Raw genomic sequence first — 18,082 nt, 5'->3', positions numbered from 1 at the left:
TTTGCTGTGCTGTGGCTGTCCCGGTTTCCTATGCAGTGGCTGTCACGGTTTACTATGCAGTGGCTGTCACGGTTCACTATGCAGTGGCTGTCACGGTTCACTATGCAGTGGCTGTCGCGGTTCACTATGCAGTGGCTGTCACGGTTTACTATGCAGTGGCTGTCACAGTTTACTATGCAGTGGCTGTCATGGTTTACTATGCAGTGGCTGTCACGGTTTACTATGCAGTGGCTTTCACGGTTTACTATACAGTGGCTGGCATGGTTTACTATGCAGTGGCTGCCACAGTTTACTTTTCAGTGGCTGCCACAGTTTACTTTTCAGTGGCTGTAATCTTTTACTGTGCAGAGGCTTTTACTGTTTACCATGCAGTGGCTGTCAGGGTTCGCTATGCAGTGGATGTCACGGTTTACTATACAGTGGCTGTTACAGTTTATTATGCAGTGGCTCTCATGGTTTAGAATGCAGTGGCTGTCACAGTTTACTATGCAGTGGCTCTCATGGTTTATTATGCAGTGGTTGTTGCAGGTGGCACGAAGTCTGAGGATCCAACACTCCCAAAAGCATCAATCATCAGTCAGAGTAGTGGCATTGATATATCTCTGCTTATTGATGCAACTCAAAGTGAGGCAGCAGAGAACACTGTAATTACATGTATTGCAATACAAATTGCATTCATGTATTTAGTTTCCAAAGTAGATTGTGGTCTCTTTATGTGATCAGGTGAAGAAATTGCACCTTGCCCCATATAATGTCACTAATGTTGAAATGTTGTTGTTTTTTTTTTTTTTGTACCAAAAGGACAAGATCAAAAAATAGTTTAAAAGCGATGAACATATTTGGATAGCTTCCAAATAACCTTCTGCAACACATTTTTGAATGTCTGTTCCGTGCAGAAATATGTACCTTGTAAGAGATTGCACTCACATATAATAACCAACATAAATAGTGAATGGCTTTTTATAAAGCGAAGTAGAATTAGAACCTCTGCCAGCTTTTTATTTGTGTCACACACTTCTGATTCCAGACAGTGCAGCTAACAGTGGAAGGGTTTCAGCAACAGAAGCAGTGCTGTCAATCTAGAAAGAAATGGGCAGGACTAGGTGTGGCCGGGTGTTGACTAATAAGGTAAAGGCTTGTGAATCAGATGTGACAACAGTGGCCCCCCTTCAAAATTTTTTATCCCACTGTAATACAAGTAGGCACAGCCTACGTGAGAGTATCAACTCTTCTCTGAATTCAAGAGCAATGCAGCATTGTTACACCATCAAAGGAAGCTGCATGAGGTGGATTTCACTGTCAGGATCAGCAGGTACTTATGGGACTTTGCAGGGGGACTAAGAGAAAACTGTTAATGCAGATGTACTTATAATTAAGTGCAGCAGCGCATTTTTTAATGGCATGCCATAGTTTTTCTTTAAGTAACCAATTTTGCAGTTTACATTTTACTCTGGTTGGGATGACGTGCAGTTTGAGAAATATGTGTTCTATAATATTAGATTCAACAATAGTAAAATAAAGAAAAAAACTGCATTTTTAGTGCAACATTTTACATTTTTCAAGACATACCCCAAGTTCCAGTGCCTCGTTGAGCAAGCCATTCCTTTTGCTGTGCATGTACGCAGATGAACTTCCTGTCTTGGCCACTTTAATTCTTGCAAGCCTGGCTTTCTGTAGGACAGAATAGACAATATTAGCACAAAGTCAAACAGATTTGCTTTGAAACTGAATGTTGAAAATTCACAAATATATAACTTGCTTATTTCCATGTAAAGGATGAATATGCCATACAGTGAATTAACTCCTTCAGTATACCCAGGCAAAAAACAAAGGCTTGAAAATAATTTATTTTATTTCCTATAATTATATATTGTCGTTATTATCACAAAACACTATACCTACTATAAAGGATTATTCACATCACTCACTGTTCTTTAATAAGCTTTCAGTTCATAAAGAGGTAAGGAATCTACTGAATGGGATGGTCAGGGCACAAGAATGCACATATGTTAGTGTTAAGCTATCCTTGCATCTAAGGCCCCATTCACACTGCGCGATTCGCAAATTGCGCGTTTGTCGTGCGATATCGCGCAAATGCTTGCATTGGGCAAGCTAGAATCGCGGCAAAATCCGCTCCAAAAAGGGTCCTGCTGTAGCGACGCACGACCCGCGACAGCAGGACCCTTTGCCCTATTGCCAAGCATTGGAGAGCGATATCGCGCGGTAAATAGCCGCGATAACGCGGGAATTACCACGCGATAAATCACTCAGTGTGAACGGGGCCTTAATAGAGAAGTCACTTCATTCCTTCATCAATGGTAAACAGCGTAGTTAGAGGAATCTCCCCTGCCATTATTGTATGCTGACAGCCAGCACCCATAGCTGTCAGCATACCTGCACAATGACTGCACATATTTTTTCCTGGGGCCGATAGAGCCACCCACAGATAGAATTTTGGCCGAGTCAGTGGGAAATGGTCAAAATTTTATCTGTGTATGGTCAGCTTTACACTGTGGGTTACATACTTCATTACTAAATACACATTTTAACATCACAAAGGAAGAGAGGAAATAGAAAGAAGAAACAAAATGCTGCCATGCAAGAATGCACCTAGCTGCCTTGTATTTATCACTCTATATGTCACAATAATCCTATAGTCTTTTTTCATCTTTTCTTACTTACTATATTCTTTGAAAGCATGAACATGTACGTAAATGAACAATCTGTAAATTTTCTACATAGATTTGACTTGGTTTATGCATCCTTTTTGATTGAATGCATATTCATTTTAATTTGCATAATCATTCTAAACCCTATACATTAAATAGCTTGCAGCTTGCGTCACTGGTCCACTATGTAATATATTTTAGATGTATATCTAGAGCTAATCATTTTTTAATTTTGGATAGAGTAGTGGAGGGTTAAATTGTGCCAGGTTTTTTCTTCTTTTTTTGCCATCTGTGTCCCATTGGGGAGATTTCCCTTCCCTGTCCTATAGACACAACAGGAAGTGAGAGGAAATCTTTCCAAAGTGAGGGAAATCCTCTTAGCCATTAGTCATTGAAAAAAGTGTCCCTATTGAAAGATTTGTCCTCTAAATGTATGATTTTCCCTTTCTTTTAGCCCGGCGGTAGTGGTCATCAAGATAAATATAGAAAGGGAATCTTCTTCTTAACAGGGACGCATATTTCAATGAAAAATCAACAGGGGTTTTTATTTTGAGTGGATTTTAAATCTGTACATTAACTTCAACCCATATTAGCTAAGTAAATAGCCACCATTCCTCATTACTATTAATCTGGAAAAAGGGGCTTATGTTTAAAACAACTGCTAACAAAAACATGTTAATGTTGTTAATAGCATCAATCAAAATACTTTATACATTTCATATAATACACATTGAATCCAAATAAAGCGCTCTTTCCTGAAATGGTTCCATCCCAAGGTCTTGCCCTGATCAAAACAATGTCGGAGCTACTTAAATAAACTACTGTAGAGTAGAGCATAATTCTGGAAGTTACTAGAAAAGCATTGCTAAAAGCCTAGGAGCTCACAAGTCTACAGTTAGTCAATCTACCGCAACAACAGAGTGTTGCTGCTCTCCCAAGAACAGATGGTTCTGCTCATGTCAAGAGGACAACATGGACTGTTAGAGGTGAGAGAAGTGTGAAAAAAATTAGTTCTGATGACTCCAAACTGAGTGTAGAGAATGGGGAGGTCATGTTGCACACAGTGCCATCCTTATTTCTCCTACATTTGCAAGTCTGCAACAAAATGTTTAGATTTAAATCTGATTTTAAAAGCCACAGACCAGATTGAACACCTCCACACTAGAACACAGTTCAGCCAGAGACCCAAAGCAGACCATCGTAAATCTAAAAAGAAAATTTGAAATCTGCACAGTCTGTTAATAAGCACCATCATAAATGGCTTATTGGCTGTCACAAACAGTACTTGGAAAGCCATAGAATCTTAATACAGCCTATCAATAATAGCCTGAAGCAATAAACATCTGTCAGACTGGGGTTAGTTCTCTACACTAATGTACAAATAGGCTGACCAGTATTGAGTTTTAAACCATTTCCCTAATCCCTGCTATGTTTGAGATAGATTCTTAAAAAGTGATGACAAAGAATATCAGGATTCTCAATTAACACCTTGTACACTCAGGGCCGGTGCTAGGATTCTTGCCTACACAGGCAAGGTGCATTTTTGCGCCCCCCCCCCCCTGTAAAAACAGGGCATTTTGACAAGTACTTGTACTTGTCAAAATGCCCCGATGTTTGCGCTATGTTTTTTTTTACCACTTACCTTCGGTGCGGGAGAGCAGCGTCGAGTCAGCGCTGGTCCGGTGGGAGGAGCTCCAGGTAGGGTCCTAATTTAGCTGGCCGGCAACTGCCTGAGGTGCCGCGCGTGTCGGGATCCTCTGGCAGTCGCCGGCCAGCTAAATTAGGACCCCACCTGGAGCTCCTCCCACTGGACCAGCGTTGACTCGCCGCTGCTCTCCCGGACTGAAGGTAAGTGGAAAAAAAAAACATAGCGCAAACATCGGGGCATTTTGACAAGTACAAGTACTTGTCAAAATGCCCTGTTTTTTCCGGCCTCACCCTGCAGCGCTCTCAGGCAGCCGCCTGACTTGCCTTGCGGTAGCGCCGGGCCTGTGTACACTGCTATACACCCTTACATACTTTTAGCACCATTTTGCATAAAAACAGGCATTCTTTACTTGCATATGGGGTGAGCAATCCATTATACAGCAATGCAGAATACCATCAGCTATACAGGACTACAAATCTCAGCAATACATGATACAGCAAAGCAATAAAATGTGAAGCTACATACTCTGTGTTGCTCAGCAGGGCTATGTGACATCTCAGGAGGCTGTGCGGGGTCTGACCAGGGCTGCATGGGATCTTACCAGGGCTGTGTGCTGTCTCACCAGGGCTGTACAGTCTCACCAGGGCTGTGCATAGTCAGAGGAGGATGTGCCAGGTCTCACCAGGGCTGCATGGGATCTCAACAGGGCTGTGTGCTGTCTTACCAGGGCTGTGCAGTCTCACCATCGCTGTAAAGTCTTGCCAGGGCAGTACACATTGAAGGGCGCATGTCCATACCTGTACGGATGTGCAAGTCCAGGTCGGTGTGTAGCAGCTTGCACCCACATCCCATCATTGAGTTATACAGACAGCTGCATGTAGCTACATGCACCAGCTGTCTCTAATGGGCGCAGGTTTCTGCCTGGCATGCATGTTGTACAGCTGTACACATCCATGTGAATGAGCCCAAACTTCCTTATTCTATCTGTGAATTACAGTGGTGGTAGTATCATGGTTTGGGCCAACTTTGCTGCCTCTAGACCAGGATGGCTTGCTATCATTAATGAGATTATCCATTCTTATTTGGATCAGTACATTCTGCTGGAAAATGTCAGGATCTATGTCCATGAACCGAAACTCAAGGGTAAGTGGTTCATGAAGCAGGACAATGACCTTAAACACACAAATCATTATACCAAAGAATGGTTAAAGCAGGAGAAATTTTGTGTTATATCAATGTTGTGAAATAACCTAAAGCAGCTAGTTCAAGGCCATCAAAAACTCTAAAGTTTAAAGCTGTTCTGTGAGGAAGAATAGTTTAAAATTCCTCCGAGCAGATATCATCAACAGTTACTGGAAAGGTTTAGTTGCAGTTATTGCTGCCCAAGGGAGGCATACCAGTTACTGAAATCAAATGTTCATATACTTTTGCCACACACAAAAATGCACAGCAACTTTGAATCGTTTTCTCAAAAATACAGTAAATGTAAAGCATATGTTTTTTACTACTTTGTTTAATTGGGTTCTCATTATTTAGTTTTAGAATTTGCATGAAAAAATAGATGACATTTAAGTAATATTTATACAGAAGTATTAAAAATTCCAAAGGGTAAACAAACTTTAAAGGGAATTAGAAGAAAGGTGCTGGATCTCTTAAGCAGAAGGTGGGAGAATGATTCATCTTAGGCAGCAGAAGCAAAACATATAAAGTCCAGATTTAGTTTTATTCAGACTCTGTCATAAAATCCAATGTGTTTTGGAGGTTCAAAGGGCCACCCTTCATCAGGGTATGGTAGTGTTGAAGAAATTATGTACTGGACTGATACAATTGGAGGGAACCTGAGGGGTAATGAATATAATACACTCATACTCATTACCCCTCTGGACCTTCCAACTTTATCAGCCTAGTTCATGTCTTATCAGGCATCTGGAGTGATCATACCAATTATGCCTCAGGGCCTCTCTGATTTTATCGGTCCACTACACACATAAAATTAGATTTCAACTCTATATGTTGTACTTTTTGTGCATTCCACTTAGTCAAAAACTTTAAAGTTTCACTGTATATCTCTTGAGGTTTTAGAGGATGATATATCTCTGATTTAGTTCCTGAGACAGCTGAGACCATTAAGAAGGGGACTTACTCTCTCTGTTTGATCTTTTATTGATTATGGAGAATACAAAAGGAAGAGCTGGAGAAGGCGACAATGGGAAAGAACGACAACATATGAGTTTTAGGTGGATTGATACTTTTAGAAAATTGTGTTTATTTGTTACTGTGATTTAACTGAAGAGTCAACAACATTTTAAGAGCTATTGATGCAGAAATCCAGGTGTTTCCAAAGGGTCCACTAATGTGTACTTATTTCTTGCTGTGTATGACATCTGTTTTTTAAAATATGTTAGAAATTATTATTTTTGTGATTCTTGAAAGTAAATATATGGCATTCATATTTATAGTAGAAATCTGATAAAAAAGTTGTACTGGTTACAGAAATTTGTGCCTAGATAGATGCCCTATTATATGCTGCAGGTAGCTGAATGCTTTTTCAGGACAGAAATAAGTACATCTTATTGCCAATAACCATTATAGTCCTTGTAGAGATGGCAATGAAAGCCAAGCATTGCTATAACATTACAGATACCCTTTGCCACTGACTGATTAAAAGAAACTGTAATGCTACCATATAAGAGACCTGGCCCGTTTGATCATTTATTTCTGTGCTTGAGATTCTACACCCTTCCCTGTCTCTAAGAGAGTGAATCGAGCAACCATTATCAGAGGCATCAAACAGTACCATTTCCTTTCAACACAGATCATTCTTTTTCGGATACTGGCCAAGTACTTGTAATTTGCTTAATCAAATGCACCAAGTCCTTTCTCTATTGCATCTGCATTCAAAAAAAGCCTACATCCCTCACTATATTCTTCATTCACAAAAGGTACATACATGAGAATAGAGACTGTCATAATTATATTTGCACACAATTTCGACTGTAATACTTTGATGAGCAAATGCAAAACTGTCCTCCTCTCAACCTAATTAATATTATTTAATTACATTTAATTTAAAAAGTAGCAAAGTGTTGTAATTGTAGAGGTAAATATCATTGATATCACTGTTCCAAAACCTAGAAATAATGAGCACTTCATGAATGCTCTGCATTTGTATCATGCTGTACTTTTAGCTGCCAACCTGTAATACTTTATTCTGGCAATTTGGCTAATATCAATTGGCAGACGATGGAAGATAAAATTCAGCCTCTGAGATACAATGCTGCATAGTAATGCTAACCACCACTTAATGACAGGAAAGGAACAGTTCCCTGTGAAACTACAAATTGGCATTTTTAGGAACCCAGACTGCTTAATTTAAATTTTTTTTAATAAAGCAGAAATGGACCAACCAGCACAACACACACGTTTGCCAGAAAGATATAAATCCAATAAACAGATGTGTAGGTTAATATCCCCATAGCAAGAGGGCTATGGATGTGTGGGTCCAGCATCTGGGGACCTTTCTTTTGAACCTCTAAGAATGAGGTTCAAAAGAAAGACCCCCCACTGAAAACAGTAACTTAGGGGTCTATGTGCAAATATCTTTCCTGTGTGCTATTCCAAGACCCCCAATAATGCTAAACACTAAGACTGAGTGCTAGGCTTTAGGCACATATTTTAAATGATTAGAAGAGCTCATACTATCTAACATCCCCAAATTAACTATTCCTTCACATAAATGAATCACTAACCAGCGTTTTATGGCTCTTTGGGATCTCTGCACGTAAAATTCCATGTCCACCCATTTGTCATTTAAGTGCAAAGGATTACACATTATAAAAAATTTAGCAAGAAAAATTAAACTGCTTGGAAGTCACATAGTTCCTGAGAAAGGGTTTGTTTCAGCCCACCAGTATGCAACCACATATGAACAGTTTGGGTGGACTTAATTAATTTCTTCAGTGGCAGGACAATGCCCAGGCTGCAGCATATCTGATTGATACCTCCACTAGAAAGTATAAAAAAACAACAAGCCCAGTGAAGTATAAGTAACCCTACAGGCAGAATTTTAATCATGTTCAGACAAGAGGTAGAGCAAGGGTAAGATTTTAAAAACATAGTTAGAGAATGAAGTAAAAGGACAAGAGGCAGAGAGAGAACAGAAAATAGAATATGGGCCAAGCTGCAGTAATGAAACAAGCAGTGTACGAACTAGGAGCAGGAGATCAGGAGCTGATATTAAAGGAGAACTTTGAGGTGAGTGATTTTTACTCAGCCTCATAGTTCGAGCCGACGTGTCACAATGAAACTGTCACACGTCGGCTCAAAAGATCGGTAAGTGAGCGAGCGCATACCTTCGCTCGCTCACTTCTCGATCATCTCCCTGCAGAGAGCCGTGACCCCTCCCTGCTCCGATCCTCCAGCGCTGACTGGCGGAATGGAAGGGTTGGGGGCGGGTACAGCTGGCTCTTCCTCTAGATAGGCAGAGCCAGCTGTCACTCACACAGCTGGGTGGATCTCAACAGTAATGTCGGGATCCGTCCCAGCTGCGGTGGTTTCAGTATACCGTGAGCTGTAGCTCGCAATATACTGAGCTTTGGATCATGGGAGGATGCTAGTATATGTCCTCCTGTGACCATTACGAGAACTATGGGGACAACTTACCCCATAGTTCTCCTTTAAAGATAAACCAAATCATATATGAAGAAGCAGAGTGCAGTATTTACAGGACTAGCTTTCAACAGCAGAGCAACAGGTATTGTTGTGTAAGTACAGAGTCACTACACTGAGACAGGTTTAATCCTAGTGCTGGACGGATCTATTGCTTAACTGAGGTCAGATGCGGGCTGCAGCATTGCAACCCTGAAGAAGCCAACAAATGCCAAAGCACAGCATGCATCCTTAAACCATTGAGTGGGCATGAGAAGCAGAGATGAGGAACAGAGGGAACTGCAGTACCGATCAGTACTATGAAGTATGTAGTTAGAAAATTTTTATGCACTATAATAAAACTGTCAGGCAGGAAAGGGACTTTTTTTTATACTTTCTAGTGTGAAGTGGAAATGTTATACTTATCTGTCTGGTGGGCAGTGTGTTACAACATGATTCTTGAACAGCTGTGGGCACTGATGTGCATTGGATTACATTTGCCCTGCTGGGCACTGGTTCCTCCTACATCACTATAGGACACATTAGTGACATAGGGGTCACCAACAGAAATAAAAGTGCTTTTTTGTAAAATAATGGAAGATTTGAACACCTTTTAACTCTTTTAACTTGTTATTGGCCTAGAAGTCCCTAATCCAGATTTAATCACAAAGCTAGCCGAAGGATCAGCCGTAGCTCTGGCTGATCGTTCGGCTAGCTTGGGCCGCCAGAGCCCTTTGGTTCAGTAGAACCGAAGGGCTGCTCTACGGGCTATTCACTATAGCCCGTACAGCTCCCGAAGCTGGTCGAGCCGAAGGCATATGCTTTGGCTCGACTGAGCCGAAGTGAAACCCGAAGCGGGCTGAACGGCCAGCCATTGGCTGGCCCAAAGCTTCTCAACTGACAGCTCGGCGCAGCCACCCGTAATCTTACGTCTGGCTCCGTCCAGTTGCAATGACAGATCAGTGTCCCCAGGTTACCTGGGGACGTTGAACTGTCATTAAACAATGACAACTTGGCGGGACAGACCATGACGTCGCGGCAGGCTCTGCCCGGTTGTTATTAATTGGCCTGACTCTAGCAGGTCCCGGCCAATAGGAAACAGTTGGGCGGAGCTAGCTGTCACTGCTAGCCCCGCCCAATTGTTTCTTTTTTTCTTTTTTCAATAATCTTTATTTTCTTTTTTCAATAATCATTGATTTTTTTCTTTTTTTTTAGAAAAATCTTTATTTTTTAAAAATTTATCATTTATTTACATCTGTAAACTTTTTTGTTTACTTTTTTTCAACTTTTTTCACTATTTTGCTCAGCACTACGAAGCTGCAGAGCTTGCACATGTAAGGATGATGGAAGTCAGCAGAGCTTAAGCTTATTCACTAAGCTAAGGGGATATTCCCTTCGAAAGTGAACAACATATTTACCTTTAGTAACCTAAATCCATATATCACCTGCCTGAAATAAGCACCCAGGTTTCTTCAAGATTTCATTAATTGATGATATATGCTCACGCAGCAAGGAACCAAGTCTTCCAGTTACCTGTTCCAGCCAAAACTGTTTTGTAGTTTTGAATATAATAAGAACCCTGGAACAGTGAAGTAGAATGAATTAGAATCTCTGCGAGGTATTTATTTGCTGTCTGGCCTGCTGTAAAGATTTCCTGCTTGCTCCTTTATCTCAGGTACAACTCTGTCACCAAGACAGGAAGTGAGGAAAGATCTCCAGATGAGAGACATACAGCAATAAAATGCTGAAAGAGATTCTGGCCTTCATCTGCTTAACTATGTTTTTATTACTGTTATGTCCTTGTTTGCTTTACTTCCAATCGTTGTGACAGCAATATCTCCAGGACAAGTAGTAAAGGGAAATCTCCCCAGAGAAGCCATAGATAGCAATGTAAACCCAGGCAAAGGTTCTAAACCTTTCCCACTATGCAAAAAAAGGTCATAAATATACAGGCTGTCTTTACTGAATGCTAGAATTGGTGCTTTGCACACTAGGTGACCTAGCTCAGTATTTTGGTTGTTTCTTGCTCCAGCAGTACACACTCAGATAAGTCATAAGGGTAATCTAGATACCTTGTTCCAGAACAGGTGTCGAGAGCACTTTGTGTCCTGCTCTGGCAGCTGTAACAAGTGCCTGGAAAGCTGAGTAGGATTAGTTCCCGTCCTGGGTTTGGCTGCTCTGGCCTCTTGTTCTAGCTGACTGAAAGGGTATTGAGTGTACTGACTGATGTATTCTGGTTGCTGGAATGGATGTTTGACCTGTCTCATACAGCAGTACTTGTGGTAGGTATTCTTGCCCCCCTGTGCTAGCTACCATAACAGGTATAATTCATTTTAGGTGACTGGGAAAAATGTTATAATTAAAGTCAGAAAAGAGATTGAGGTAGTTTCAAACTATTAGTGCACATAACACGTGACATGGCACATTAAACATGTGGCGTGGCACATGAAACACATGACAGACATTAGTGTAGTAAAGTATAAAAAAGGCAACACTTTAATCATTTACATTCTCTTCATTTAGAATTCCAAACCCCGTTCCTGCCCACCACCGATATTTGAAGTGTGTATCATTCTTGATAAACAGTAAATCAAGCAGCAGGGTGAGGCATGACAAAAAAGAAACATTCTGGGTTCTGTTCTGGTTTTTACAGCCCTTTTTCCAAGTTCAGGTTTGCTACTTTCATTGTCAAATCTCCATCTCTAGCCTGATCAATGGGCAATGGATCAGCATCATCACAGTGCTTGCTCTTTGTTTAATGTGCAGGTAGCTGGCAGAGGGAGCTGTAAAACTGAACCAGGAAATTGTCAAGTAATTTTCCTGGCTATACAGAATTGCAGTAGCATGTACATCATAAGACTGAGTGAACAGAACAATAAACCCTTTGGCAAGTAAATAGTTTCCATACAAATATTTTTTGGCCCATATATAGCTGTTTTCCTCTGAGCTGCATCTTAACTGTTTGAATGCACTGACAGTTTGAAATTGTCTACTTTCTCATTGAAATAGATGTTCTTATTTAAAACATAGCTTAGCAGTTTGCAGATGGGGTCAGAGAAATGTATTTTCAGCTCCAACAGCATTGATGGCTGTCCCATTTGCATCCCTGAGCAAGGCTTCAGCTATTACATAGACTTTGTTTTCTTGGTTCATGTGGGATCTGGTGCTAATGTACTGAACTCTTACTGAACAGCTGTGTACAATTGCTGTTTGTGTTGGCTAATTTAGCAATTGGTGATTTAGCATAAATAATAACTAGCAGCAAGTTTTCTGTAAAAAAAAAAAGCAAAGGGCGAACTTAATAAATTAGTCAAGGAATAGGCCCATAAATCATTCTTTAAAGGAAATACATTTTTTGTATCTTTTCTTTATTATGATCAATACTAAAAAATATAATTACATTTTTTGTTGTCAGATGAATATGAAATACTAAATATGAATATTTTATATTCATGATTTCTAGCAAGCATATTGAGATCTAGCATCCTTTTTACAGGTTTACCAGGATAATCTTAACTAGGGCAATTTTAGGTGTTATATTAAAAAAAAAAGACAGTTTTTTCAGCTAAGTCCAATGAGATTTATAAAATAACCGCATAGCTGAATTTAAGAGTCTTATCCTTGTGTAGGTTGTAAAGCTTTGTGATTTGAGCCTTCTGGATCCCTAAATTTCCAGGCTTGGTCTCCTGGTCAGTTGCTCTAACCCCATCTTTAGATGTCCGATTATGAATGTACCCTTACTATGCTTTTTTTTTTTTTAACAAACAGACAGTAGGGAGGTCGTGTAAGTCACCCATCTAAGCCTTTCAGGAAGTAAAAAATAGAATCGAAGGCATATTGCTAAACAAAAAAATGACACACATTCTCAAACATTTTTTGGAGTTCGTTGAGGGACACAGTATTCAAAGACAATTGGTTATACTGCCTCTTACAGGAGGATTTAGACACTAGCAAACAAAAAAACAGCATTCCAGCCAGTATAACCCCTCCCAGTCCCAGCATTCTTCAGTTTTGTAAAAAAAAAAGCAATACTATGAGCAAGATCATAGACACAGATGAGTGAAACCTGCATCCCTCAATAAATTCCAAGAAATTGATTTTATAGTATATAAAAAGCCCTGTTTTCTTTCTTGTTCTTTCAATGACTATAAGGACATCCAAAAGACGCCCCAACTGAGGAGTGGGCAACAGCAACAAAACACTATCCAGGTCCATATACAGTAACAACAACAAAACTTAAAGCTTCCTGCATAAATATTTGTTTATCTTCTTTTTTTTTTTTTTAGCAAAAATGTTTCTTTTGAATCGCTTTTGCAGGTAATTTTACTTTAGAAGAGTAGGGGACATCAATAGAGAAGACTTTACATGGTCATGGCAAAAAAGGCCTGTAAAAAAATATTTTTAGCAAGCAACAATTAGGAAATATGCCCTGTTAAAAAACACATGCAGCCAGTTATCACTGTCGTGCATGTGGGCAGGGAACATGTTGTATAGAGCTTGTACTAAGATGTAACAAAAGATGTAAAAAGGTTAAAAAAACCTCCCTTCCCTCTACCTACCGTACCCCCCAAACCATTCGAGACAGCACTTGCTAGTTACATGACACTCAGTAAAGGTTTACCTCTACCTTAACAAATCTGCCAGTGGCTACAAGCTAATTTCTCCTTATGCACTTCATCAGAAGAACTTCCTTTACTTTCCCTAACACAGCTGAAGCACATTGTCTGTATGGCTGCTGGGAATGCTCTTCCTCAGCAGAATGAATACTGTATTCAATACCAAAAACATTGTAACCTCTCACTCTACTACTACTCAACTACTAAAGAATAAACATGTGTGATTTTGTGCGTTCTTTATTGAAAACTGTACGCATTTCTGTAAATTCGGACATTCGGATGCATCCAAATCTCAGAATGACAGAAATAATGAATCCGAACGAATCCAAATGTTTGATGAAAATGTATTGAATGAGAATGACATTTTTTAATACATCTGAATTTCATTCAGAACGAAACAAAGAAGCAGGAGAGCTGTTATTTACCGTTCTCTGACTAGTATCCCAAATAAAAGCAAAGTAACAGAATATTGGTACAAAATGTAAACAAAGAAAGAAACTGAGAGATATGTGTTTATCTGTAACAGCTTCTGCTTCTTTGCTGACAAAGAATCTGACAGCTGTCACAGAATACACTAAAGTGTTAAACGGTCCACAGAGATAAAGAATGTTAAGAGGGACCCCTGATGTATACAAAACAAAACAGCGTGCGGTTCCCCCGGCAATTCTTACCAAACTCTTTAGATCTTGTAGGAATGTTAGGGGGGACCCCGATGTAGAAATTAAACAAAAAGCATGTGGTTCCCCCGGTGATTCATACCAGGCCATTTGGGCCTGGCAGGTATTTTAAGGGGGACCCCAACGCAACAAAGAGAAAAAAAATAAACAAAGCCTGCCATTGTCTATTTAAACTTGGCTATTGCTCCACCCCCTGCCTGATGTCAATTAGCAGACCTGAGAGATAAACTTATCCCTCCTCTGTGATTGACATCAGGCAGTGGGCGGGTGCATTAGTCAGCCTGCTATTGGCTATTTCAATTATAAATAGCCAATAGCAGCAGATGAGATTTCTCAAGAAGGCACTGGTGATGTAGCCTTTCCTGGATACACCTGTGAGGCCAAGGCTATATCACCAGCACCTTGCTCAACCAGGAAGTGGAAAAACAGTAACTGTAAGTAAAAGTAAAAGAAAAAAGTTTGTTTAAAGGGTTTCTAAACCCTCCTTTTGTGGAATGGAGTCTTCCGTATTATCTCCCATTTTTCCCCCTCACCTCTCTCTCCATCCCCAGAACTCGCCCTACTGCATATTAATATTGATATTTTCCCACCGGCAACTCGCACTATTGTTGTGCATATTCTCTATGCAGCTAAATTGTTGATTACCCGTAGATGGTTACAAACAACTCCTCCTAACATCATTGACCTGATTTCATTAGTTAACACCCAATATTCTTATGAAAAGATGTTTGCCATGAAAAATAACTCATATCCTATATTCCTTTCAGCTTGGAGAAAATGGATTGTACATCCATACTGCATTGTTTGATCTCAAATATTGCCTGACGCATAACTGGTCCATACCTTGTCTTCCCTCCTTCCTCCCCTCCTCTCTTTCCACTTGTTTTGTCATCCTCCCTTCCTCCTAACCTCCCTATAAATGGAAATTATATTGCAAAGCATACTGTATCCTGGATGTTAAGTTGGTTATGTTATATGCATTTTGTTATGTATGCTTCACTTGACTTCAATAAAGAACTATTGAAAGTAAACTTACCCCTGTCTTACCCGCTCGCTCCCATCCAAAAATCTGAAACTGCTCGTGCGGTCGCAAAGCATCGTGGGGCAGGCGCATGCGCAGTTTGGATTTTTGTCCGGGAGACGAGGAGAGACGCAAGGTAAGTCTACGAGCACACGCATGCAGACACCGGAAGTGCCAGCAAGGACAGAGGAGTCAGCGCTGGATCGGACACCCGCTGCAGCGCTGGAGGGACAGATGAAAAGGACACGAAAGAAGAGGAAGAAAGGATTAAGAGACATAATTTTAAGGTAAGTGCTTTAATTAACATTGGGGGGAGGGAAAACATTTTTTGACTTTAATGTCACTTTAACTAATGTAATGATAACTAATGTAAGATGATTTCATATCAGCAAGAAGAGCTGTCCTTAGTGAAAGGTCTGCTTTAAAGTTACTTAATCCTAGAAGCTGCAGAACACTATATAGACATATACATTTAAAAGATAAACTTTAGATGAATCCTAAGAGCATAAAGGCATTCACGTATCCTTCCAGGTGGCTGGAGGGAGATAGAGTTCATGATGTTGTGGAATAGAAGGGTTTAGATCAAGATAAGAGAGGTCTGGTTGAGTTCAGTATAAGGGTGTGAGTCATGCTGTCTGCAGGAATATCAAATGCATGGTTAGTTACATAGTTAGTTAGTTAGTTACATAGACGTAAACTTAAGCAATCAATCATGTTGTGGCTCGATTTGTTATAAAAAGGGTCCTGCAAATCTTTTTTTTCTTTAATTGCTTATGCCTGACTGCAACTGTTGTCATTAAACTTGCAAACATGAAGATTCTGCCTTATCTGATTCTTTGCTATTCTACTTCAATGGCTATGCACACCCCTCCTTTGTATCTTTTGAGGAAGCAATGGTTGCCATCTTGGCTGGGCTAGAACCATGTCTGAAACCATGTCTCATGTCCATCTCTATTACATGAGGGGTGGGAAGATTACTAGCTTATAGAAGACTAAAACTAAAACTAAAACTTTGTTTTATGCTTTCAGTTCAGCTCACTGGAAGTGAAAGGGACACTGTATATTTGATCAACAGTATTTTTTTTAACTTGGTGCAAATGTTCTAAGTCTGAAAAATATGTTAATGCAGCCACCACATCTTAGAAATGGGTTTAGTTATCCTTTTAGATGTCTGCCATTCAAAAATGACATTACCCAGAAGCCTCTTTTCCTTTTGGGCAGGGTTATTTTCATTATATTCAAGTGACCCACTTCCTAGCAATGACAGTATCAGATAAAAAAAAGGATTGTTAGGTGATTAGATGTGTTTTATCCCTTTTGCTATCACCAATGGAAGGCAGTCGGTAGTGTGTTTACATTTTACAAGCCAACTTTCTGGTAGCACTTCTTCTTCACCCCTTCCCGAATGTGCCATTTGCCGGCCCCACCCCTGCCATGTTTCCAGGGATCCGCAACCTATCTTACAGGCCTAAGACCAGCAAGGTGGGTGTTGGCTGGGAGAGCAGAGTACAATCAGTGTACCTCTGTTCAAGTGTAACAAAACAAAATGTAATTTAAAAATGAAAAAAAAAAAATTCCCCGGCCCCTGAGTACATGCACATATGAACATAAACACAGGTGCCTGGTGCACCTATGTATGAAAATGGCGATTGCACAACACATGTTAGATATCCTCACGCATGCAGGAGTGAGAACAATATTTTTTTAGGGCCATCAATCACGGTTAATTCTAAACTGATGGTATGAAAATCACCTATGGACAACTTAGGGTGCCAAATTTGTATGCCATTTCACAAACACATGTAGCTTAACATGTTTGGTAGCTATTTACTTGACTCAATCTCATCTTTTATACTTTATGAATATTGGGTAATATATTGTGTTATGTGCATTACATAGTTAGTCAGGTTGAAAAAAGACACAAGCCCATCGAGTTTAACCTACAGAGATAAGAGAAAACAACACAAAAAAAAGAGAGGAGAAAAACCTAAAACAGAAAGCTATGCCCACAGTTACCCACTGTTGTTTAATTAAAGTTACTTTTTTTCCTGAAAATTTGGATTTGATAATAATTTGCGCCTACATCATGCAACATCAAAAACGCCAACTACCACCATTTTATTCTCCAGGCCCTCTGCTTTCAGAAAATATATAAACCTGGAAGGCTTTACCCAATCTTCATACCTAAAATGTGCATTTTAACATGTGCGCAAAAATAAAAAAAATAACAAAAACAGTTTTGACAGTGAAAGGTTTAAGGAATATCTGAAAGCATGTACATGGCATGCAAATTGTAAACTTTGATCAAACCACTATAGTACACAGTGACTGAACTAAAATGACTACACTAAGCCTAGCTTTATATTTATTAGTTTGAACATTTATATCTCATTTGAATCCTCTAGCCAACAGGCCCTACCTGCCTGCCAAGACATAAAACTTCATTACACGCCCTTAAATTACCTTATTTTCGCAAGGACACTCTAGATTTTTAAGGACCAAGAAGGGATGGGGCATGACATGAATTTAATTTTGGGCAGATCAGGACCAGCTCTGAGAAGAGAAAGTATGAATGTATGCTAAATAATATATTGGGAAATAGATGTAACCTTTTTTTTATTCTTGACAAGTCAAGCTAAAAGTTGTAGTTCTTCCACTGATGAGGATGTGTAAAAAGACCATAAACTGTTATATCGTGACTGAGAAAATGACATCAAATGTAAGGTCATATGGTGTATCAATTGCACTAAAACCTGGATTTAGTAGTGCCCTACCAGATTAATGTTCTTCAGCAGTGGACCTTT

General features: G+C 39.8%; 1 protein-coding gene across 2 annotated transcripts in view; it reads right to left on the bottom strand.

The window, feature by feature from the left end:
• KCND3 (potassium voltage-gated channel subfamily D member 3) overlaps positions 1-18,082 on the bottom strand; it is a 375,874-nt gene that overhangs the window by 34,162 nt on the left and 323,630 nt on the right. For both annotated transcript variants that reach the window (XM_018559764.1, XM_018559765.1), the window contains exon 3: positions 1,570-1,671. In XM_018559764.1, the coding sequence (XP_018415266.1) occupies positions 1,570-1,671 (102 nt within the window). The remainder of the gene's footprint in view (positions 1-1,569; positions 1,672-18,082) is intronic.

This window comes from Nanorana parkeri, unplaced genomic scaffold (genome assembly GCF_000935625.1).
Source record: "Nanorana parkeri isolate BGI_ZX_2015 unplaced genomic scaffold, ASM93562v1 scaffold415, whole genome shotgun sequence".
Lineage (NCBI taxonomy): Eukaryota > Metazoa > Chordata > Amphibia > Anura > Dicroglossidae > Nanorana > Nanorana parkeri.
Note: the sequence above shows the minus strand (reverse complement) of the source record. Positions and strands in the feature narration are given on the sequence as shown.